The sequence below is a fragment of the Stegostoma tigrinum genome, chromosome 2, assembly GCF_030684315.1.
Source record: "Stegostoma tigrinum isolate sSteTig4 chromosome 2, sSteTig4.hap1, whole genome shotgun sequence".
NCBI lineage: Eukaryota > Metazoa > Chordata > Chondrichthyes > Orectolobiformes > Stegostomatidae > Stegostoma > Stegostoma tigrinum.
Genome location: NC_081355.1, coordinates 88,369,360 through 88,394,356, shown reverse-complemented (window position 1 = coordinate 88,394,356; position 24,997 = coordinate 88,369,360). Strand labels below are relative to the sequence as shown.

The 24,997-nt window shown below is 39.5% G+C and overlaps 2 protein-coding genes across 5 annotated transcripts in view; one reads left to right on the top strand and one right to left on the bottom strand.

Annotated features, from left to right (window-relative positions):
- Positions 1 to 5,361, top strand: part of tbrg4 (transforming growth factor beta regulator 4) — a 28,672-nt gene extending 23,311 nt beyond the window's left edge. For all 3 annotated transcript variants that reach the window (XM_059655275.1, XM_048523410.2, XM_059655278.1), the window contains exons 6-7: positions 4,768 to 4,882; positions 5,094 to 5,361. In XM_059655275.1, the coding sequence (XP_059511258.1) occupies positions 4,768 to 4,882; positions 5,094 to 5,192 (214 nt within the window). In that variant the 3' untranslated portion in view covers positions 5,193 to 5,361. The remainder of the gene's footprint in view (positions 1 to 4,767; positions 4,883 to 5,093) is intronic.
- Positions 26 to 24,596, bottom strand: bag1 (BCL2 associated athanogene 1). Of its 2 annotated transcripts, none has more exons than XM_048523422.1 (8): positions 24,485 to 24,596; positions 23,644 to 23,772; positions 17,637 to 17,719; positions 14,629 to 14,742; positions 11,462 to 11,569; positions 9,043 to 9,105; positions 7,020 to 7,139; positions 26 to 392 (listed from the first exon to the last, which is right to left on the bottom strand). In XM_048523422.1, the coding sequence occupies exons 1-7, from the start codon at positions 24,519 to 24,521 to the stop codon at positions 7,050 to 7,052; spliced, it is 624 nt and encodes a 207-aa protein (XP_048379379.1). In that variant the 5' UTR covers positions 24,522 to 24,596; the 3' UTR covers positions 26 to 392; positions 7,020 to 7,049. The 2 variants fall into 2 exon arrangements, with proteins under 2 accessions (XP_048379379.1, XP_048379389.1); XM_048523432.2 differs by lacking the exon at positions 24,485 to 24,596 and adding an exon at positions 24,306 to 24,456.
- Between the last annotated feature and the right edge of the window lie 401 nt (positions 24,597 to 24,997).

Genomic DNA, 24,997 nt, shown 5'->3' with positions numbered 1-24,997 from the left:
TTCTCTCTTTAATAATGCTGCAGCATTTCATCCTTGATTTAGAGACTTTAAATTGTTAGAATTCATTCTTACACCAGCATTTCCATCAGCTTGAATCATTACTATAATTACAAAATTTAATAGGCTGAAAAACAGTCAAGTTGGTTTGTATTCCGGAGCAAAACTATATAGACAGTTTTCAGTTGATCTCATTCAGGGGGTTTTATGAATGTGTTCTTTCTTTGAAGAGAATGATCCATGTGTTCTCCTTCTCAGGTCTGTCTGCATTGACCTACAATTTTGATTGCAGCTCACCTTTCAGAGTTAACTCTGTAGGGGATGGTGTCATCAGCATTAGTGGCATTTCAGATGGAATCAGCAGGTTGTTGCTGAAGGTGATTGGTACAAATGACCTTTAAAAGAATAAAAAAAGGACAGTGGATGAGGATTTAAGGTCATAAAGTTGGGGAAAGGAAGCTAAAATATTACACTGAAAGGAACTTTCAACCAACCTAGCGTAATACAATAACTTTAACGGTCTGAAATGTGAATGTAAATGTAATGCAGGATGATTCTCTCATCTGTGTTACTGGACATGCTACAAATCAAATCTCTACTTGACAATGGTAAGTGATTTAACATTAGTAAAACAAACTGCAACAGCTGGAAGAAGCAGAAAGGGTGACCAGTGGTAAATGGTTATTTCAGCAAAAAATTAAAACAAAAATCAGAGTTGAAGAGATAATCTAATTTCTATGGCTGTTTATTTCTAGTTGAGATTTTCCACTCAGTGAGGGTTATCGAAAATTGGAATGCTTTAAGAATATAAGATTGATCTTTACATAATCAAAATAGAAGACAGTTGGTTACCCACTGAAAGTGTTCACTAAAGACGTCAGATATAACTGTGCTATTTTATCTAATGACTAGTATTGTATATCTGGAAATGCAACTGGATTTAAGATGAAAGGCCAAATTCTTCACATTATGACTGTGCAAAGAATGGCACATTACGTAGATGATAAATTGGATGCAAGAACTGCACACTGAAATGGAAACTTTAAATTTAAACAGACAAAGTAGGAATTACATATCCTCTGTGTTGATTTTCCTGAAGTACAGCCAGGTGAAATGTAAATGAAATGCCAGCAATCTTTGAGACTGGGATTTTACCTTTCTCAATGCCAGTGTAATTCTTCTGTCAGGTCAAGGAGATTTCCAAGTAACACCAAGTAGCCTAATAGCTAAATTATATTCATGTTTTCTCATAGCAAATCAAAAAGTAAACAGCACTGATTTTTTTTCACTCAGTTAAACCATAGACAGTGAAGCACTCAACTGAGACATACATGAGGTTCAACTAGAAGGTTGAATAACAAAAACTTTCTGGAAAAACTTGAAAGTGAAGAGACTGGATAATTCCATTATATAATTAGTTTTTCAGAGACAGTAAGTCTGTTTTTCATAATTATGACTGTTGTATGCTATTGAAAACCTAGTTAGGCCTTACTTTAAAAAAAGGCACAGCTTAAAAGATTTTCACTATGAGACTAACAACATAAAAAGAAATGTTTCAGACAGTTCAGTAACTTTTGATTGGTTTGCAGAGATTGCAGAGTGAACTAGTGGTTTCACTGATGGCAGCTTCTGGATTTTCACATATACAAGCCCCAGAAGTTGTTAGCAATTTCAGAAGAGTAACTAATGCAAAGTCTGGACGAATATTAAAAGCAAAGTCAATGCTAGAAATATAAACCAAAAACAAATTCAGCAGATCAACATCCATTGAAAGAGAACCAGAGTTAATGATTTGTCATTGGCTGGGAATTTGTTACCCGCACCGAGATGATGGTGGTGTAGCCTGAACTTCTACAATCCTTGGGGTGAAGATCAGACCCCCAGTGCTTTAGAAAAGGAGTTCCAGAATTTTGAGTCCATTTGTCAGAGTGCAGAGTTGATTTACCAGACATTGCTGACAACAATACCATTAACGTGTTATGTACAAACAACTTCAGGGAAGGTCCAGATAAGCCATTAATACAGCCTTGGTCCAAACATAGACAAAGGATGTGAACTCGAAAGGTGAGGGTTGAGTGACTGATGGGTGCAACACTTGAGAAACTCAACACTATCCAGAACAAAGCAGCACACTTGATTGGCACTAAACATCCATACCAATGTGCAATGATAGAAGTATATGCCATATACAAGATACACTGCAGTAAGGTTCATCCAGGTTCCTCTGAGGTTGCAGGTTTGGAAGTTGCTGTCAATCACATAGAAGGACAAGGGTAATAGATGCATGGGAATGCTACCACCTGCAAGTTCCTTTCCAAGGTGCACATCATCCGACTTGTATGTTGTTGTTCCTTCTCTGACTGAAAATTCTGGAACTCCTTTTTTAAAGCACTGGGGGTCAGATCTTCACCCCAAGGATTGTAGAAGTTCAAGCTACACCACCATCATCTCGGTGCGGGTAACAAATTCCCAGCCAATGACATTAGTCAAATAATTTTTTAATAACATTCAGGTAATTTGCTGATGACACAAAGTTAAGCAACATTGTATTCTGTAAATGATAGTCTGTCAATATCCTGTTGTAATTTGATGCTATGTGGCTGGGCAAAACTGTGTAAATGTGCGAGGTTATCTATTTTGGACTGAAAAAGGATAGATCAGAGTAATTTTGGCATGGTATGAAGTGAAATGCAGTGAATGTATTTAAAGAGAGACTTGGATTCAGATGCATGCGTCTTTGAAATGCACAGACAGGTTCAGAAAATAATCAACAAAGCTAATGGAATGCTGGCCTTTATACCTCGAGGACTGGAGTACAAGGATACAGAAGTTATGCTGCAGTTATACAAAACCCTGGTTATACTCCATTTGGAGTACAATGAGCTGATCTGGGCACAATATAGGTTTATATATCTGAACTTTAGGAGTTATGAGGAATGATTGTATAAACCAGACCTGTTTCTTTTGAGTTTCAACGGATATGGGGTGATCTAATTGAAGTTTAAGATATTAACAGGAAAAGACTGGGTAGATAACTAGTGGAAATAGTTTGTTAATTCTAGAACTAGGAGCATTATCTGAGAATTAGAGCGAGATGGTTCAGCCGAGGTATTAGGAAGTACTTCTACGCAGAAAGGGTGATAGTGGCTTGGAACTCTCTTCCACAAATATCAGTGGATGCTGGATCAGTTGTTAATTTTAAATCTGAAAGGATTTTTTGTTAAGCAAAGGTATTAAGGGATATGGGCCAAAGGCAAATGTATGGAGTTAGGCCACAGATCAGCCACGATCTCACTGAATGTAGAACTGGCTTGAGGGACTAAATGACCTACTCTTGTTCCTGTGCTCCTAGAAGTTCACGATCCTCTGCTGACTCCAAAAATTCCATCTCACTCTCTAGCGCATAGATGAAATGTAAAGATGCTGTTTCTGCACAGTGGACACAAACTAATCTTGACAGAAACTTGTCTGTTTTTTAAAAATGTGATTTGCTCGTGATTGCCAGTCAATTACTGTAGCTTGTGTGTGCACTCCCATTCCTTTTGATATAGTTTTGAAAAACGTTTGGCTTAGATTGAAAAAGGAAAGTTAATATTTTAAGTTATTTCCCTCTTCACCTAATTGATATTGAATTCACTTGCTCCAATATACAGCCTTCATGATTTCTTAGCTGCTAGTTACTGGAGTGCTTCTTTGTTGTCAGATTTGAAATTGTTTTCTTTGCAAATATTACTCCCATCCCCTTGCTGGCTTTCTCTGTTGATCTCAGCATTCCTCTTTCAGCCTCCCAGTCTTTCCCAGAACATGTATTTTGTGTTGGTGTCTTAAGTTTGGTGTTCCACATGACCTACCTCTCTGCAGGATACCCTTTGGTGATTTTTGTGTAAAATTAGGTTATACCACTGGATGGAACTTTATTTTCTAACATATGAAGGAGGTGGAATATTTGGCTGTGATTGGATGATATTCAAAGGCAAGCAGAGTTTCCTATATGATAATTGAAAACAGCCCGGATTGCTTGCAAATCTGGTGCAGAGCAGGCAACGACATGGCAGTCATCTGCAAACTGTAATCAGGCATCTACACTAGTCACTTTGGTTTGGGCACAGAAGCAACTTAGATTAAAGGGCTTTCCATCTGAGTGATCATGATGAAGTGAATAACTATTGCAAGGGACGTTGTAATTAGCATGGAAGCTATCACAGTACTTTGTTTAATTCTGGTCTGGATCTGGAAGGTATCTGTTATGTGCAATGTTATGAAACTATAAGGATTATGATATTTCTAAGGGGAATGTGTTTGTTGTACAGGTAACTTTTTTTCTCCTTTTGCGGGCGACAAATTTACAAAAGGTTCTGTTGAATTAATATAATTTATCCCAAAATATGAAGTTAGATGTGGTCACTGTCACATGATGACCCACAGCTTCATAAATTGGTTGATATTGTTTCAGTAAATCAACTATGTACCTTGGGGTAGTCCTGGTAAAGCTAATCAAATTGGATCCTAAATTTCTGCAAGTACTTTAAAATTATAAATTTTGCTTGCCATACCCAAGATTTCAGCTATTCTCCCACCCTAAAATTCCCAGTTCTGATACAGGTGTATGTGTTAACCTACTCTGTCTCAACATGCACTAACTTAATCCCATTCTGTGGAACTCCCTCCCTATCCACCTTAAAACATAGTCATAGAAAAGTCAAGGGCACCATATAAATGTTGCTGTTGTTACTGAGCTATGTTATTCATTCAAATTATCATCATTTTCAGAATAGCACTCTGCATTGATGGCCAGAGCAGGTTCTCTGTAAATACTCAGAATCTACTCGGTAAGGAAGCTATCAAACAGAGGCAACTACGGCTGCTGGGCTACGATGTTGTACAGGTGAGTACACTAGTGGAGTAGAGATTGGGAAAGCTAAAAGTATTTGGGATACATACTTGAACAAATGGTTATAAAATGCTTTGTCAGTAATTCTGACTTAGAGCTTTTACATTGATAACCTGTAATTACAATCAATGTCTACACAAATTTATACATGTTTATTAAATTATTACATAGGATGATGTGAAAACCTGTAATTTGTTTTATCTAGATTCCATTCTATGAATTTGACAAGCTACAGAACAATAAGGAAATGGTAGAATATGTTCACAAGAAGATCTTTCCATACAGCTACAGACTTGCTTGGTAATAAAAGCTAAAACGAAGAGTTAATTTCCACCTTAAAAAGCCACTGTCAGCTGTAGGCAATATGCATTGGTGGCCACCTTACCTATTTTTAAAAGTGTCTTGATTACAATTGTATAAATAAAACCATTACTGAAAATAATGTATAAAAATAAACTCCTGAAATAATATTAGTTGTGTATTTATGCATTTCGTTTTTGTAGAAAGGGAACTTAGAAAGTAAATTCAGTTTTAAATGTACTTATTTGACATGGGTTATTCTTGTTGCCACGGATTAACATACCTAACTTCAGGGATCTTTGAAATTTAAAAGGTAAAGGTTTTGGGTGGAACAAATAAAGTAAGTTTGAGATAGTACAAGATGACTATAGCTGATAGGTCCAAATCTGCCATTGTGCGTGGTAAAGCCAATCTGAATAGCTACACTATATGCATGAAAGCAGTTGTATATTTGTTCCCCACGTTTCTTTTCATTTTTCCTACCGCTGCCTGGACTTTCAAGGTCCACACATAGCAATGGATTCTAGAACTAGAACCTAATGCATCCACACAGCTTAGACAAAAAATTGTTTGAGATTGATTTGACCCATATTATCCTAATGTTTTATTAGCTATATGTCTGTCATGGCATTTTATAATCATAAAATGGTTTGTACAGGAAACAGCCATTCAGCCTCCTGTTCACCTTCAGCAGCCAGATAGAAGATTGAAGTGTATCGGAAAGGTGGGGGATAGCACGGGATAGAATTGTTCTTGCAAACAGCTCCCACGCATATCACTTTAAACCTTCTAGATTGAGGGAATGATTCAACCTTCTTGTGAAATCTATGCCTGAATCTTATTTGGTCACACTTGGGTAGTGCACCCAAATCCTAACCATCATTGCATGAGAAAGGTTCCTTCATATCCCAAATCACCTGAAATTGGTGATACATTTTCATGATGGAACATTCTTCCCCATCTATTCTACCTAGAGAACTTCATGAGAAGAACAACTCAAGCATCTCTGATCTATTTACATAAGAGGTTCATCATTCACTGAGTCTATTGCCTTTTGGTTCCTTCCTGGTGCCAAGAACTGGATGCAATAATTCATTTGAGGGTGATCTAGTGTTTTACACAGGTATTTTTAATAACTTCCTTGTTTTTGTATACTTTTCCATAATTTTGTGAAGTCTAGGATTCTTTATGCTTTTAGTTGAACTCTTAAGCTACCCTGTCACCTTCAAAGATTTGTCCACATCTCCAACATAGTTACTGGTAGCAGTGTTAAACATAAACTGATCTTTTGTTCCACAGTGGCATGAAGACCTCTATCTCTTTTCTCATCTCCATGGACTGATATACTTTGAAACTAAAAAGAATGGGAGTTTCCACAAAACTTAAAGCAGAAGTGTGTGTTACAACAGCCTCATATCAATTGTTTCTAAAGTGAATAAGCACTTAAACTTATTCACTAAGAGACATATTTTTAATAGTTATTCATGATGTCTCCAAGGAATGTTAAATAAGTTAGACATATCAAATGAATTAAATGAAGTAATTTATTAAGGTATGCCCTTTTGACTAACTACCACATGCAAGTAGTCCATTGTACAGCTAGAATACAAAAAAAGCTTATTTCACCTGGTCTTTTTGTAGTAATAAAGAGCCTTCTGATGTGATGATGTAGGAAGTAATTATCAGAGTAAATGTGTTACTGTCCTGGAAAGCAATCTATTACCTTTATTACAAAGTTTCCATTCGCCAAATCATTTCTTACACCAGGTTGTGAATAATTTAATAATTCTTTAGATTAAAATAGCAAAATCTAGATGCGGTGGTTCCTTACTATTATACTCCTTTGTTATTTTCTGTAAAATCAGTCAGCAAGAGTGAGGTTCTTTGATTGAAGCTTTTCTAGTTCCTGTGAGATATTTGTTTCAATGATGTCACACTGAGCCAAGTAATTCTGCAGCCAAAAGAAGAAAAAATTCACACTTGGAGAAAATGTAGAAGTTTTACACATGTTTGATGGCAACTTCCTGGGCCACATCTGGGATAGACTGCAATCTGCTTACAACTGTTAAGCAGTGTCTATTTATCATTTGTTTAATTACGGACAGAACTAGCGGGATACCTTGGTGCGCTATTCACCTCCCTGACGGAAGAGCATGTTTGTAAGTACAACGTGCCCCTACATTGTACTTCAGGCTTCAAGGGCATTTCAAACCTATCGGCAGTTAACAGTATGGTGTTGTCACCCACACTCTAAACATTCAGTTCAACCATTTGGACTGCTCATACATAACAATTTCATGCTATTAGAGCTGGAAACTCTGGCCAGGAAATGTAAACCAGCTATTACCTAGACAGACCCGACACTTAGCTAGTCTCAGGCTGGTTAACAGAGCATCAAATCTGATCTTTCCAGACTTCTCAATTATGTATGTTGGGGGATTTATATTTAAACCATTTACACATCTGCTTGCAGCTAATGGATTTGACTAAATTGCAGCAAAATACCCACTGTTCAAATTTTGACTTGTCAATGTTTCAGATTTTTATTTAAAAAACCCTACAAAGTGTAGTAAATTTATAAAAATTATAAACCACTAAAAATATAGATTGATTAAATAAGTGGTCATACACATTTGTTTTGTTTAGTTGTTTACAAGAGACAAAAGTTGAGAGTACAATCTAATTTAAATTAATGACAGGAACAAAAACAGAAGTTGTTGGAAAAGCTCATTTTTTTAATAGAGTCCCTACAATGTGGACAAGGCCCTTTGGTCCAACAAGTCCACACTGACCCTCAGAGCATCCCATCCCCCTATAACCCACCTGACCTAAACAACCCTGAACACTACAGGCAATTTATCGTGGCCAATCCACCTACCTGCACATCTTTGGACTGTGGGAGGAAACCGGAGCACCTGGAGGAAACCCACGCAGACACGGGGAGTATGTGCAAACTCCACACAGTCGCCCGAGGGTGGAATCAAATCCAGGTCCCTGGCGCTGTGAGGCAGCAGTGCTAATCACTGTGCCACCCCAGTCTGACAGCATCTCTGAAGAAAATATCAGAGTTAACGTTTCAGGTCCAGTGGCCCTTTCTCAGAGCTGATGGTAACTGGGAAAACGTCAGCTTATATGCAGAAAATAGGGAGGGGGATGGGGTAGGAAGTAAATGATAGGATAGAGCCCAAGGAGAGAGAACAGTGGGATAGACAAAGGAGCTGATACCAATCTTTGAATAGCTGTTAATGGGACTGTTAGTGACTAACAATAGGTAGTGTGTAATAGTAGGGTATGTGGTAACATGGCCTGTGGGGATTAGGACATGGGAGAGTTTAGGCCCTAAAATTAAACTCGATATTGAGTTCAGAGGGCTGCAAGGTTCCCAAGCAGAAAATGAGGTGGTGTTCCTCCAGCTTGCATTGAGCTTCGCTGGAACACTGCAGCAAGCCAGAGACACAGATGTTGGCCAGTGAACAGGGGTGTGTTAAAGTTGCAGGCAACTGGAAGCTCAGGGTCTTTTTTTGTGAGCAGAACGTAAATGTTCTGCCAAGCCGTCACCCAATCTCTGCTTTGTTTCCCCAATGTAGAGAATACCACATTGTGTGCAGTAATGCAGTAGACTAGGTTCTGGGAAGTGCAGGTGAAGTGTTGCTTCATCTGGAGGGTATGTTTGGGCCCTTGGATACTGGGGAGGGAGGAGGTAAATGGCGGATGTTGCACCTTCGCTAGTTGTAAGGGAAGGTGCCATTATCAATTAAATTGGGTACCAACTACACTCAAAACACAGTATGGGAGTGAGTCTGACTTTCAAACATCTGAAACATCTCAAATTCCAATATACAAGACAAACTCACCTGTACATTCTTTACTAGACCTTTCCTCCTATGTCTGCAGTCACTAAAGTCATCAGGCAAACTCTTGAAAATAAATTCAAAATATTTTACTTGCAAGGAAGAAACAGTACAAATGCACAAATTTGATTTAGCATGTTTACAATTTAAACGTGGTCTGGAATTTCCTATTGGAGAGGACAGCGCACTACGATACTGGGTGATCTCATGAAGTTTGGTAAATATTATGTTCCAGGATCTTTCAAGCGCATCTTTCTTCGGCATTCATAGTCATTATTAGCTCAGACTGGGGCCATACAGCATTGGTTGCACTTAGAGAAGATTTCTACCCAAAATGCTTCAAAACAAAAATCAAGATTATGAATCATGCAGGATATGTACCTCAACATCTAATTATCCACCTTTGCTCCATATCCTGTGATAGCTTTATCTGACAAAAAATGTACTAATCGGAGTCTTAAATTTCCAATAGCCCACTTCCTTTTAGTAAAGTTTCAGATTTGCACTACATCTTGTGTGAAGTTGTACTGCCTGATATCAATTCTTGTCTATCTCTAATTTTAGTATTATACCACACTGCACTAGATTACACAAGAGAAAATAGTTTATCTATGCCCTCAATTGAATGCTCTATTACTCAATTTGAACTTCCCTCAATATTGTAAACTAAGGGAAAATAAGTCAAATGCACTTGCCCTCCTGATTTAACTCTTAAGTCCTAGTAGCATTCTGATGAAATAATGCACATAACCCCTGAGTCAATATGTCCAAAGACTGGTACAAAGTAGATGCATACAATGATCCGGTTTTCCCCTCAGAATTGGATACGTGATAATCTAACAGGGTGGTGAGGGTGGGGGGGATCAGATCAGGAAGTCAGCAGTGAGTCAATAGTTCAATTCAATGATAAAACAGATTTTAATCCTCGGTGGGCAATTATTGAGTTTAAGAAAGTCAGAACGATCCAAAGTCTCAGACTCAAAGTAGGAGACTTCTGTGGGGTTTCCTGATGCTAGGTTATATGCCCCAATGAAATTTCAATTTTCTGGGCAATTCCCACATGCTCCTAAGTCACAATGACTATCTTCCTATTGGAATATCAGGACCAGATTTAATTGGAGAAGGGCTGTAAAACTGAACCATTATTTCTTCATTATAGAATTTTATCCCTTTTGAGTTGAAGGCGGAAGTTCAATTTGTCTTGCTCATTACTTTTTGTACTCCTGTACATCTACAGCTCCCAATTCTCACCATTGAGAAGGTTTTCTAATTTGACCTTCCCTACACTGCATTAAATATGCTGGTTTTGTCCACACACAGGTCTATTTTTCTTTATAACTTCTTGCTCCTATCTGTACATTTTACGGTGCCTTGATACAGCAGAAGCAGGTTTGTACTAAATAATTAAAATTTTAATATGAGTCTACACAACCAAATTGATGGATGAATTGATCATGGTTCTTGAGTTTCTCCCTCACCATGTGTTTTCAACTGTGAATGATGTCTAAAGGAATAAAAAAAGTGGCACAAATCCTTTTTAAACATGGACAAATGCTACTGAACCAGTCGTTTCACAAGGATCAACTACATTCATTCACATCATTGTGAGACCATTTTAAGTTTATTGTGTTTTGAATAAGAAGGAATTAGAGTTTAATACTGGGAACACGGTGCCATTCAATTAAATCATCGTTGAACATCTACTTCAACGCCACTTTCCTACACTATCCCTGCAGCCCAAGATGTCTTCAGTATCCAGAAATCTTAAGTGATTTGTGTCTTGAACTAGTTGAATGAATAAGCTTCCACAGCCTCTGTGATAGAGAATTCCAAAGATTCACCAGCCTCATGTCAGTCTTAAAGTGCCAATCCCCTATGGTGAAACTCTGTCCTCTGGTTCTAAACTTACCAGCTTGGAGAAACACCCCATCTACATCCACCCTGTTAAACCAAATAAAAAATTTTTAAATTTCCACAAGATCACTTTTCATTCATCGAAGCACTATCCTCAAAATCAACTACAAACATATCACAGAGCCTCAAGAAATGATCAGAGTATTACTTGTTCAAATAAGCTGGCTGTTACATTTAGCTACATCTAAATTTGACAGCAATATATCGTTTATATCTTGATTAAAATATATTGCAGGCTGGTATTCATTGCTGAAGAAAGTTTAATCATCAACTTGCAAATGCTTGAAATATAATTTTCCGAAGTTCTGGATTGAACAACTTTCAGAAAAAAAAAACCTTTGAAATAAGTTATCAAAAATTGTGAACTCTTTTTAAGGAGAACTGGAATTCATTAAAATGGACACTGCAGACTAATGAGAAAAACACAAATTTTCAGTTAACTTCTTTCTCCAAAAACACAAATTCTATTTATACAATTTGTACATATCTGTAATTTTCTCTCACCCACCATAGCATCAATCTGTTCAAGAAACTTCATACACTGTTCAGATGTGGTCTTCACCTTCTTCTCTAATTTGCTTAATGCAGCTGATTGAAGATCTCGGGCTAGGAACCCCTGGATGGCAACAAAACAAAACCTCAGCACAAATTATTTTATACCTATATATCATGTTTCATACATCCAATGTTGCAAGTTAAACCAAATCCTTAACATTGCAGGAAACTACCAAAAATGTGCAGCCATAATTCTGCATCAGATCTAAGGACCCTTAACCCTTTTAAAACATGATCAAGTGTAAAGATTTTATGTAGTTTTATTACATTAGGTGTGAATCACTACTTGCGTATTGCTGAGAATTAAAAAAAACTTGTTGAAGCTTTTTGCCCTGCACTCATCAGGAGTTTTGCTAAACGTACAAACATAGAATCTGGAGTAGGACAAGGCCATTTAATCCCTCAGCTTGCTCTGCCATTCAATACAATCATAGCTGATCACCGAGCTTAATACCCTAATCCCGCCCTCCTCTCAATATCCCTTCAGCCACAAGAGCTGCATCTACTTCTTTCTTGAAAACACAATGTTTCCGCCTCAACCACTTTCTGTGTTATTGATTTCCACAGGCTCACCACTCTCTGGGTGAAGAAGTTTCTCTTCATCTCAGTCCTACAAGGTTCGCCCCCCCTTATCCTTAAACTATGAACCTTAGTTCTGGATCCCCACCCACTGGGAACATCCTTCCCACATCTAGCCTGTCTATCCATCTTTGAATTTTATAGGCTTCTATAAGATCCTGTCTCATTCTTCTAAACCCCACAATACAACCTTAATTAACTCAACCTCCTTATAATGTCAGTCTGCCATCCCAGGAATGAATTTGGTAAACTTTTGCTAAACTCCCTCCATAACAACATCCTTCCTCAGATAAGGAGACCAAAACGGCACATAATATTTCGTGTGTGGCCTCAGCAATGCCCTGCATAATTGCAGCAAGACATTTTTTATCCATTCATGGGACATGGGGGTCACTGACTGGCCAGCATTTATTACCATCCCTTGTTGCACTCAAGAAAGTGGGGTTGAGCTGCCTTCTTGAATGACTGCAGTCCATGTTCTGTAGATTAACCCACATGTAGATTAACCCACAATGCCCTTGGGGAGGGAATTCCATCATTTTGACACAGTGACAGTGAAAGAATGGTGATATATTCCCAAGTCCGAATGGTGAGTGGCTTGCAGTTGGTGGTGCTCCCATGTATCTGGTGCCAAGATGGATTTGGAAGGTGCTGAGGATCTTTGCTGAATAAATGCAGTGCATCTTGGAGGTAGTAGCAGCAGTGTGTACCGAGTGTTGATGGTGGAGGGGGTGGATGTTTGTGGATGTTGAGCCAATCAAGCAGGCTGCTTTGTCCTGAATGGTGTCAGGTTTCATAAACATGGTTGGAACTGCACCCTTTCAGGCAAGTGGGGAGTACTCCATCACATTCCTGACTTGTGCCTTGTAGATGGTGGACAGACACTGGGGAGTCAGGTTGAGAGTTACTCATCACAGTACTCCTATTCTTAGTCTCTTACCTGTGTGTTATTGCTACACCTAAATCCCTCTCACTCCTGTGCCATATAGTTTGCCTTCTTACTTTCAGTGACTACTGCATGAGGACAGTCCAGGGCTTATTAAACATTCCCCTCTGTCAATTAATAACGTTTCAAATAATAATCTGCCCTCCTATTTTTGCTACCAAAGTGAATAACCTCACATTTAACCGTTATACTGCAGGTACTATGCATTTGCCCACTCACTCAACCTGTGTAAATGACACTGCAACATCTCTACATTCACAGCGCAGTCTTCCATCCAGCTTTGTGTCATCTGAATGTTGAGTTATTGCATTTAGTTCCCTCATTTAAATTATTAACATGTATTGCAAATGTCCCAGTATCTCAATCCACTGGCTCAGAGTTCTGTAGAACCTGGCATGCTGGGTAGCATCTCTGCCATCAAGTGAGCCTGGCTTCTATGGGACTTTGCCACCAAAAAAATTACAGGAGTACAGCCTGGAAAAGCCATCCACTTCAGACTGGTTGTAGGGTGAGTTACTACCTCTTAAAAGGTTTTTTTTAATGAGTTCAGATAAACTAGAGGCGAGACTGAATTAAACTACACCCCAAAGGGATGGCGTTATTTTAATGCAGAAAGAAAGCACAAAGACACAAATTAATTAATGTAGCACCAGACTAGTTACTGTCTGCCATTCAGAAAAGGACCCTTTTATTCCTCCTCTTCATTTCTTGTCTGTGAACCAATTTTCTATCCATCTCAATACATTACTCCCAATCCAATGCACTTTAATTTTACACATTAATCTTTTACATAGGACTTTGTCAAAAAAAAAACCATTACCACTATTTCAAGGATAATTAGGGATTGGCAATAAATGCTGGCCTAGCCAGCGATGCCCAGATCCATGAACAAATTTTTAAAAATAACTCAAGATGGTAAATGTTAGCATGTCAATGTAAAATAACAACTGAGTCCCGTCCTGTCCTGAGCTACATTAATTAATATTCCCAGACTAGAAATTGAGGCCAAATGAAATATGCCCAACAGCAAAAATGAAATTCAGTAGTATAACCTGAAAGGTTAGCTTGGCACTTACATTTCAATACTGAGCTATTGAGAGACACAATATTCACGAGTGATTTTCCAAAACAATTACTAAGAAAGTTAAAACAGCAAAAATCCATTAAGCATAGACTAAGAAACAACACTCTGTATCATAATATTTAGTGTGTTCCGATAATATAAATGTCTGAACCTTCCCAATACCGTGCTCCCACATTTAACAGATTTGGAGTCCCCAAGCCAACTGAGATAATGTATCCAATCATTACCAGAAAAGTTGAACAGTTTATGATCAGTACACAAGAATAGCATGAGAGTAATTTTAGTCAAGATACTCAGCTGCCCTGAAAGGAGTGCAACTTTAATTGCACATTCCACACAACAGCCAGTGATCCAAATGTAGGGACAGCAATGTCTGGAAAGACACCGGCAATCCTACCTGCATCCAGACACAGAGCAGTCCAGCCGCATTTTAATTTTTACAGGGAGGAGAATATAGTTGTAAGAATAGCAAAATGACAGCATTTTCAAAGACAAGTAAGGACTATCTCACATTCTGAATGCCTGTCAGCTCTGCATTAATTTCTTCCAGTTTGTGGGAGAGCTGGTCTGTAGATTTTTCCAGCTCCTTTAACTTTTTTAATTCAGCTTCCTCCTCAGGACTGTTCTGTAAGTTGAAAGAAAATGACGGTCAGGTCAGGATGGATTCCTTCAGAAGAAAACTTTGATGGGGGAGGGAGTGATGTGATTTTTTTTGTATAGTTCTTAAAAATATGATAAGATAGTTTTTAAAAAGTAATTTGTTGTATCTTCATGTAGGCAAATGTAGTGGCCACTTTGTACTCAGCAAGATGCCATAAGCATTAACAAACGATCAATCAATACATCTGTTTCTGATAATGTGGTGAAAAATAGAATGTCAACCCAGACACTGCCAACAGAATTCCTTACAGGTACCCATATGTTTTGAAATTCTCTTTCAAATGGTGGAAGAGGCAACTGGGGTTCTGTTGAACATCTCATTTGAAAATTTACAATAATGTAATACACCCACAGTTATGCAAAGATTTAGCCCAGAGAACTGGCATGGATCTTTCAAACAGCAGCAATGTTGCTGAATTTGCCATGGCAGTCAAAAATCACCCCAAACCAATGTTGCTGCATATTGATGGAGCCCGCACAGATTTTTCTCATTATCTTTGTTTTATTCTTTTATCAATTGGGCTTGGAGCAGTGAGCTGGGAACCGTGAGCTAAACAGGGCTTTTGGACTTATGTTAAAAGGAAAACAGATCAAACAAACTTCAGTTTATTCATGAGCAGAGACCTGGAAATTAAAAGCAGCTTGGGCTCCTAAAGGAAAGGTTCTGCAGATGCTTCATCATTAGGGATGAACAGATAGCAGAAGTTGGCTATCAATGAGGTCAGTACCTGGGAATTGGTTCCAGCAAGTCTGGAAAGCAATCTTATGCTAAAGCAGATGGAGACGTTGAATGGTAACTGGAGGAAATGGTCTGTCTGTCTGCGAGTGGTCAGAATTTGAATTGGGCTTTGAACAGTGTCTTCTGTGGAAAGGAATCTGGCTGTTGATACTATAGCATGAACATCTAAAAGCTTCCAAACTAACCCCCTATGAGCAGCTCTTGGAAGGTCATAGAATAGAAAACCGAATTTAAGTATTGCTGCCTTTATCTGAGTGAACTGTAAAGGTGACGCCAAACAGTATCTTCAGAAAATCAACCAAGAAACCATCAGCTATGTATCATGAAAACCACTTAAGTAATCTGGTCATTTTTGTTATTTATTTTTATTTATGCTTATCTGACTGCCTTTTGTGTGAATGGAGCTGAAAACAATGATGGTTTTTAGGTTTATAGCATAGACCAATAAGATTACTTTGTTAATTAATTTTGCCTTACTAAAGTTATTGAATTATAAATAAATAACTGAGTTTTTGTTTAAGCTACAAACTGATGTCAAAAACTGATTATTCACAAAGTCTGGAATTGATTATTTAAAGTCTCATTAGGAACCGTTGGTGTCAATTTTGAGAGTTTTTCAAGGTTTTAATTTTACTGTGTTGCGAATACAGAGGTAGAAAGGCTGATTTGGTTTGGCTGTCTTGTCTGTGCGTCATAACATTTCCTTGGGCATCTTCAGATCCCAGTTGTCCCAAAATTAGTATGCCTGGGGGAATGCCATTGGAGCAGAGCAGAGTTGGGGAATAACAAGACACTTTCACAGCTGTAGCTGTACAGCAATTTTAAAGATCTGGTCTAAATGTAAACAAATGGGTTAGTGGGAAGATGGGTGCGATATGGAGGAGGATATGTAAGCATTCAGTGGTCAGGTTTGGTCAAGGGGGTAGTCAAGTCAGGGTCAGTAAGTCAAATCTGATCCAGAGGGTGCCTGGGAGGTGGCAGTTGCGTTGTATCAGAAGGGGGTTGTCAGTTTGAGAATGGGCTAGTTAGATCTGGTTGGAAGGGTGATCAGGTAACTAATTGAGAGTTGAATGGATGGTTGGGGTATTCAGATTGGGTTGGGAATGATTGGGTTAAATCGGAGGAGAGTAATTGGGGGCAGTCAAGAGGGATAACAGCAGGGGTGGGGAGTAATAGTGATTGTAGGGTTAACCAGATGTTAGACTAGGTCTTAATATAACATTTATAACATATAACATTTCCTCGGTAATTATCTAGGCAACTACTGCAGATCTGTCCGAAATCTCTAACTCCAAATCAGAGGCATTTGTGGACAGTCCAGACCTGCCAGGAAATTGTCCATAAACTTCCCAGACATTTCCCACATAAGATCACTTATCCAAGTTCTACAAGGTCCTGCCACACACACTTTTAGCCATACACAACAGAGCAGATGTACAATTGGAGGTATGCAGACTTAACATCCTGCTAATGGATTACCAAAATGACTAACTGTGTTAAAATAACTGAATCTATGTAATCAGAAAGACACTTCAATATGCCTGTTGTTCTAGCTGACATCAAGTAATTCTTGGATAGAGACCAAAAAAAAAGTGCAGAAGCTGGAATAAAAGGTGTACAAACAGGAGGCTGGAAGAACACAGCAAGTCAGGCAGCGTCTGGAGGAAAGGGGAAGTCAACGTTTTGGGTAAGATAATATCCAAAATGTTGGCTTCTCCTTTTCTCCAGGTGCTACCTGACTTGCTGTGTTCTTCCAGCTTCCTGTTTGTCTATCTAGTAATTATTGCTGTAGTTATTCAGAGAGACAGATATGAGAGTTGAACAGTCAAAATACAAAGCATAGACTGGGTATTTCCCGACACAAGAGGGATGATGCAATAGGCCAGATCACTTACACGCTCATGAACCTTACTTAGAACAGGAATTTGTCGGTTCTGATGACTAAGGACACAGTGCATGGCTGAGGAAAACCAGACGAATGAAGGCAAAAAAAAAATTGAGCAAACAGTACTTTTTTTTAAAAAAGAAAGGAATATATAAATAACGCCTAGAAAGCTTGAAACAATATTTTAGACAAGTTGCTGTAAAAATTCTTTAACAGAAAAGTTATACAACTTTACCTTTTTGCCGATCATCATTATTTTACAGCCATTTTTAACACCAAAAGCGGACAAAGGTTGTTCCATGTCTTTGAGAGATTTGCCTACACGATACAGAAGAATAAAACAATTAAAGATGTTGTTAGTTATTTTTACACTTTTTGAAAGTCAATACATCAATATTTGAACTGACACATACGGCGTCTAAAGTGTCCTATGGTTTTTGGTAATCTGTATGACCGACTTCAGGCTCAGAAGTTCAAATTGTACTATAGTAAGTTATATTCTAAAATCAATGTCAATTTGTGGGCAAACACCAGAAAACAACAGAGGTCATAAAAACCCAACTTATTCACCAATGTGTTTCAGAGAAAGAAACTTCCTCTCCACCATACAAAGACCTGCAAGACAGGTTAGACATTATGGTGTAAAAGCAACAGCAGCAACCTGAACATAAAAGAAGAAGAAAATAATGTCAATGGGTAGTTTAAGGGCTGATGGATGTTTTGTAGTGGAGAGTGCCCCAGGGATCAGCATCGGAACTCTTCCTTTTCCTGATGTATATTAATGATCTGGATCTTGGTATGCAGGGGATAATGTCAAAGTTTACACATGACACAATACTTTGCAGTTCTTCAAACTGAGGACAGTGTTGAGCTCCAAAAGGACACTGACAACTTTGTGAAGAGGGTGGATAGGTGTTAGATGAAGTTCAATACATAGAAGATTCCAAAGCTGAGCAGCTTGGAACTCCACTCACTTGAATTTAGAGGAATGAGAAGTGATCTCATTGAAACATTCTTAAGGGGGTTGACAGGGTAAATGCTGAGGGATGTTTCCCCTCATGGGAGTGTCCAGGACCAGGCAGCATTGTCTCAGAAAAAGGGGTACTGAGATGAGGAGGAATTTCTTCTGTCAGAGGGTTGTGAGACTTTGAAACTCCTTGGTATAGAGTGTTGTGGGGCAGAGTCCTTGTGCATATTTAAATTCTTAATCAGAAGGAGAGTCAAGGATTATGGAGCAAGGGCAAGAAAGTAAACATGAGGAATGTCTGATCAACGACAAGCCTACCGATTGGCAGAACAGGCTCAAGAGGTGACTGGCCTACTCCTGTACCTATTTCTTATTGTTTTATTATAAATGTGAGGTGATGTACTTTATTGTACTGATAGACAATATAAAATAAAGGTACAAACCTAAACAGGATGCAGTAGCAGAGGGACCATAAATTATTGAGCGGCATAACAGGTGGAGAGAGCAATTAACAAAATGCAGCCTTCTCAGCTTTATTAATAGGAGCATGGAGTACAGAGGTAAGGAAGTGAATGGTTCTAGGAATGAGAAACTTCATTCGTGAAGACAGATTGAAGAAGTTGGGACTATTCTCCTCAGACAGCAGAGGACTGACAGGACGTTGGACATAGGTTTACAAAATCACGAGCAGGCTGGAGAGAGTAGATAGGGAGAGGCTGTTCCCACTCATAACTGATAAAAAGGATGAGGGCACAGATCTAGGTTTCAAGGGGCATAAAAACAAAGCAAGGGCGATGCAAGAAAAAGCTCTCTCAGACAGCGGGTAATCAGGGTATGGAATGCACTGCCTGGAAATGTGGAGGCAGGTTCAAATGAGGCATTTAAGAGGGCATTGGAGGATTATTTGGACTCAAATGGTGTGCAGGGATATGGGGAAAGGGCAGAAAATTGGCACAACGTAATAGAACAGGTGGAACTGATGGGCCAAATAGCTGCCTTCTACGCCTTAACCGTTCTGTGATCTTATGATATTATCTACTCGACATGTGACTTCAGTTTCATAATGCTAGTCCATCAGTCTTACCAAAATCCCAAAGACAAATTAAAAAAGTGTGAAAAGTTTTTATAGTAGTCAGCACAAAAGCCCTACATCGTGAGTACATCAGACAGTATAACCTTTAACCAACTTCCACGAGTTGTAAGGTCTCACAAAGCTATTTGCCATGTACTGCTCTCTCGGATGTAAATATACTGTGGACAATAAGTTCCTTAGAGTGGTGCAAGGTAACTTCTGGTACCCAAATACAACAAGTAGAGTCAGAGAATTTAGAGAGGCTCTTTTAAGTGCTTGCGTTTCAGTTAAACAATCAGTTAAATCAGACGAGACAGTCATTTGGCAGGGATCGTAGGAACTGCAGGTGCTGGAGAATCTGAGAAAACAAGGTGGCCTCCTCTACGTCAGAGAAACCAAGCGAAGGCTTGGGGACCGCTTTGCAGAACACTTACACTTGGTTCGCAATAAACAACTGCACGTCCCAGTCACAAACCATTTCAACGGCCCCTCCCATTCCTCAGAAGACATGTCCATCCTGGACCTCCTGCAGTGCCATAATGATGCCACCCGAAGGTTGCAGGAACGGCAACTCATATTCCACTTGGGAACCCTGCAGCCCAATGGTATCAATGTGGACTTCACAACCTTCAAAATCTCCCCTTCCCCCACTGCATCCCAAAACCAGCCCAGCTCGTCCCCGCCTCCCTCACCTGTCCTTCCTCCCATCTATCCCCTCCTCCCACCTCAAGACCCACCCCATCTCCCACCTAACCTCATCTCACCCCCTTGACCTGTCCATCCTCCCTGGACTAACCTATCCCCTTCCTACATCTACTCACCTTTACTGGCTCCATCCTCGCCTCTTTGACCTGTCTGTCTCCTCTCCACCGATCTTCTCCTCTATCCATCTTCTATCCACCTCCCCCTCTCTCCCTATTTATTTCAGAAGCACCATCCCCTGCCCTATTTCTGAAGAAGGGTCGACGCCCAAAACGTCAGCCTTCCTGCTCCTCTGATGCTGCTTGGCCTGCTGCGTTCATCCAGCTCTACACCTTGTTATCTCAGCGATTTGGCAGGAGCGATTTTATAGCCAAGCAGCAAGTATCTTAATGTGTCTTTGCTTTCAGACAGAAGAGCAAACTTAAAATCGAGTTGATGTGGTTTGAGTCTCCTCCCCTAATACTGAATTGGATAGTTTAATCTCTTTGTCCATCCAAGTATTTTCGAATGGCTACTTTTACACATACTTCCAAGTTTGCTAATTAAATTGCTTTATGTCGACAGGGATTTCAAATCTTTGTTATTCTGTTAAATTCTGAAGAAGTTAACCTTAAGTACAAAATCATAAATCCGAACTTAGTGCCCACTGGACAGCCACTGTCTTGAAGTATTTTGAAGGATTCTAACCTGTTTAATTATAATTGCAATTCCAAGTCATGTGGTAAAATAATCCAGTAGGTTACCAGGAATGCGTTGATGTGGGTCTGCCCCACTACACACAAGTTCAAATAGACACATTTAAGTTTCTACAAAGTTATCATATGGAAAGACACGTGCAATATACTACATTGATAAAGCTGCTATTTGAACATAAAGTGATAAAGATTTAAAGTAATACATGAGGGTGATGAATGGGATTTGCTCAGGGTATAAACTACAGTTGCTTGGGTAGCAATGGAAGAGAGTGAGGGCCTGATGACATGCACAGAGGTCTATGCTCAGGTGGCAGTAGTTTCTAATTTACATGAAGAATGTGAATTCAGCAAATGAATGCCAACAGGTCAAACTCACTTGCAAAATCAGAATTCAAAACATTTTAAAGTCAAAGCTTCAGAGAAAACGGCAGTAATAGGGGACTGACTTTAGTGAGAGTTAAGACATAACCTGCAGAACATTGGATGACCGCAACTTGACAGAGGGTAGAATATGGGAAAATGGCGAGAAGTGTATTGGAATTGCTGAGCCTAGAAGTAACAAAAGACAGATAAGGATTTCAGTAGATCAGCTGAGACAGGGGTGAAGTGCTCACGTACTGAACAGTCCATACTCTCACACGACAAGAGCTGAATAACATTCAAGCTTGGGTGCAGGCTGATAACTGCTAAGTGAAATTAGAGGCCCACAGGTGCCAAGCAATGATTGTCTCCAAAAAGGAGGAATCTAGATATTTCTCCTTGACATTCAAGTATTCATGTCTTTATGGTACCACTATTGCTGACACCCCACCCTTGGGTCTTCCACAGATTGGCGCAGGGGTCATTCAACATAACAGTCTGCACCAGCTCTTCCAATGAGCATCTCACCTAGTACGATTCACTTGCTTTCTCTTCCTGCTGATTCTTCCTTTTCAAATAACCATCTAACATTCTCAACTGAATCTGCCTCTATCAGGCTCTTAGGCAGCATATTCCAGAATCTAATTATTTGCTATGTAACATGATTCTTCCTCATATCATTTTCACTTCTTTTACTAATTGCTGTAAACCTGTACCCTCTCTTTCTCAATCATTTCATGTGAGAAACATTTCCTCTCTATTTACTCTGACCACTATCTATCTTTCCCAATGCTTTCTGCACTATAGTATTCCTCTCTGATACCCTCTCCAATAGTACTAGCAAAATGTCCTGGAAGGAACTCAGTCCCGGCTCTGTTCAGGTGCAAATAATCCAGCTTTACAATTTCCTTGTTTCTCAGAGCTAATTACAACATTCCAAGAATCTAAAGCCCTTCCTTATGCACCACCTTTACAGGTATGCATTCATCTGTCCTATCCTAGTTCTGTACTCATTTACAGATAGCACTGGGAGTAACGTACAATTATTACGTTTTGCGTTCCTACTTACTAATTTTCTACCCAGTTCCCTATGCTCAGGCTGTAGGACGACTCATGTCATTGGTTCCAGCATGGAGTCTGGCTATTGGCTGTTCATCCTCCCCCTTCAGGGTGCTGTACAATTACTTAGTGACATCCTTCATTACAGCACCAAAGAAGCAACACACTGTCACACTTGTGGTTCAGAAACATTTTTCTATTCCCCTATCAAATCATCTATCACTTGGCTTTTTCTGTCTTTATACCACCCTGTGCAGCTAAGCCTCCACTCATCTGGAGAATGCTGCAAGAGCCATCTGCCATATTAGATTCCAGAATTAGATATTAGTTGAAAACTGTACTATCTGCCTGTTCCTTTTTGATTACTTAGTGGTCACCTATTCACTCTCTCCCTACACAACTTCTAGCTGCAGCATGATCACATTGTAGCTCTGAAACCCAGAATTTAAGCTGCTACAACTAATGACACCTGCAGCATAAATGGTTATCCAGGATATGAGCATCATCCTGGAGTTCCCACATCAAAGTTGAAGAAGCCCTGCCATTTTTTTGCTTATCCGTGAACATTGCTACTACAAAAAGAACAACAAGTACTCTTGGTCTACGACTCACTCAGGCACAGACACAATCACTTTACTGACACATACAGAAACTGAAGTGGGCCAGCAGCAATAAATGCAAACGCAAGTCAAAGGCTGGGAAATCTGAGGTAATTTACTTCCAAACTCACCATAGCCTAGCTATCTAAAAATAAGTTTGGAGTCTTGACTGATTAATTTGCAGTTGCCTGGATGTCTGAGGCTCCAATAACAGTCCCTCCACCAGAGCACAGCAGCAGTAGTGTATACAATCTACAAAAAAAAACTGTCACAGCCTGCCAAGCCTCCTTCAGAAGCACCATACAAACAGGTGACCTGTACCACCTCAGAGGAAATGGCAGCAGATACATGGGAACTTCACCTGAGACACCATCCCGACTTGGAACCATATTGCTGTTCTTTCATGGTCACAAGTGAAAATCCTGGAGTTCCTTTGCCAACAGCACTGGAGTGGGGTCCATGCCAAATGGACAGTAACATTTCAAGAAGATCACACACCACTTTCTGCTTGAGTGCAATTAGAAAAGGGCAATAAATGCCAATCCTATCAATGATGTGCAACTGCACGATCAGAAGTTCATGTCCAGATCAAATATCAAACCAAGGTTACAAACTGGCTAGACTGCTAAAAGCTTTTGACTTGAGAGTATACCAAATTGTACTAATGCAAAAAATTATCTAATGTGTCAAATCTGTGGAACTTTTGTATCACAAGACCATTAGATAGTCACAACGTGGATGATAAATTATTTCATGCACTGCCCATCTTTCCAATGTGTCATGATTACCTTTAAAGATTAGTTTCTGCAGTTGCTGGGGTACTCCAGTAACTTGAGCAATAACAGTTGCCATGTCCTGCAATGTAGGTTCACATCCTTCCTGTACAGCAGAAATTTCAATCTTGTGCTTTGAACTACCTAAGAATGAAATATAAATACAACAGTAAACATATTCCAGCTTCTGAAAAGGCACTCTGCAGTATCCTAATAAACAGATGAAATTAATCTATTTGCATATAATTTGCATTACATTTAATTGTTGCATACAGCATACACAATGAGGTGTAGGCCTTTGGATTCAGACTGTTTCTTATCCACATTTAAACCTCCCATAGTTTTATGCCACAATGTCTCACGTGCTATAAAAATGCAGAATTATATTCCCATATTCAGAGAAATTACAAGAGACCGTTCAGGCCTGTACGTCCATAACTCTGCAGCAGCAAATTTGTTCCACTCCCAGCCCTTTCCATGAAACCCCACCATTTATTTTCTTCTTCAGATAATTATATCATTCCCGATTGAATCTGTCTCCATCACAGTATAAGGCAGTGTTTTATAGTCCATGAAGAGATGTATCAGAGATTCCTCTGCCCCTCGATCACTGAGATGGCAGGTATACTGTAGATGAACGGCTGGGCTGGGCTGCAGGATGACTGAAGCCAACTCACTTTGCTAATTAACAGTGAATGCAGACAGGCTGAGTGTGCAGACACAGACAGAGCTTGCCCGGGCTCTGCAGCTCCTGGTGCTCATAGATTACCCGCTCCCTCCATCAACCGGACCCTGCACAAGGCTCCTTCGCTACCCCTTCTGACAGAGGAAGCAGAACCGAGTCACCGGCCATTACCGTGCATCAGGGTTAGTGCAACCGTATCGCCGGACATGTCTCCTCCAAAAAGCGCCTGTTTAACTTCCGCTCCGCAGCGGATGCCGGGTCGCGGACGTGGAGGAGACCAGGTTGGGACGCCATCATTGTGCGGGGCACAACCGGTGCAAATCGGGAAATTGTGTCATCTTTGTGAGGGGAACAACATCTGATGATCTGCATTTGAATAAATCTCAAATACAGATAAAGTGTTCGGAGATAGCAAGAACTATAGTTGGTGGATCCACTAATTCAAAGTGTTAGCCGAACCAACGATTGCATCCAGCACCCGCATTGCACTCTTGCACTTTCTTAAATCTGAGTAGGAGATTTTGAGGAGGACTGAGTCTCTTCCCACCAGATACTTTCATCTTTTGAGTATCGCTAGTAGGTAGACAGGGTCTCTAACAAGATAGCAGTGATATCAACAGAAACAAAATTAGTTATCAAAAACATACATTTAAGCAGTTTGTCACACACTAAATCTTTATACAT

Excerpts from the sequence above, each read along its gene's own strand:
- bag1 (XM_048523422.1), bottom strand. The coding sequence starts at position 24,521 with ATGTCCGGCGATACGGTTGCACTAACCCTGATGCACG. Across the intron at positions 17,720-23,643 it reads GCAGAAACTAATCTTTAAAG|GCAAATCTCTCAAAGACATG; the intron begins GTAATCATGACA and ends TGTATCGTGTAG. Across the intron at positions 7,140-9,042 it reads GTCTAGTAAAGAATGTACAG|AATTACTTGGCTCAGTGTGA; the intron begins GTGAGTTTGTCT and ends TTTTGGCTGCAG.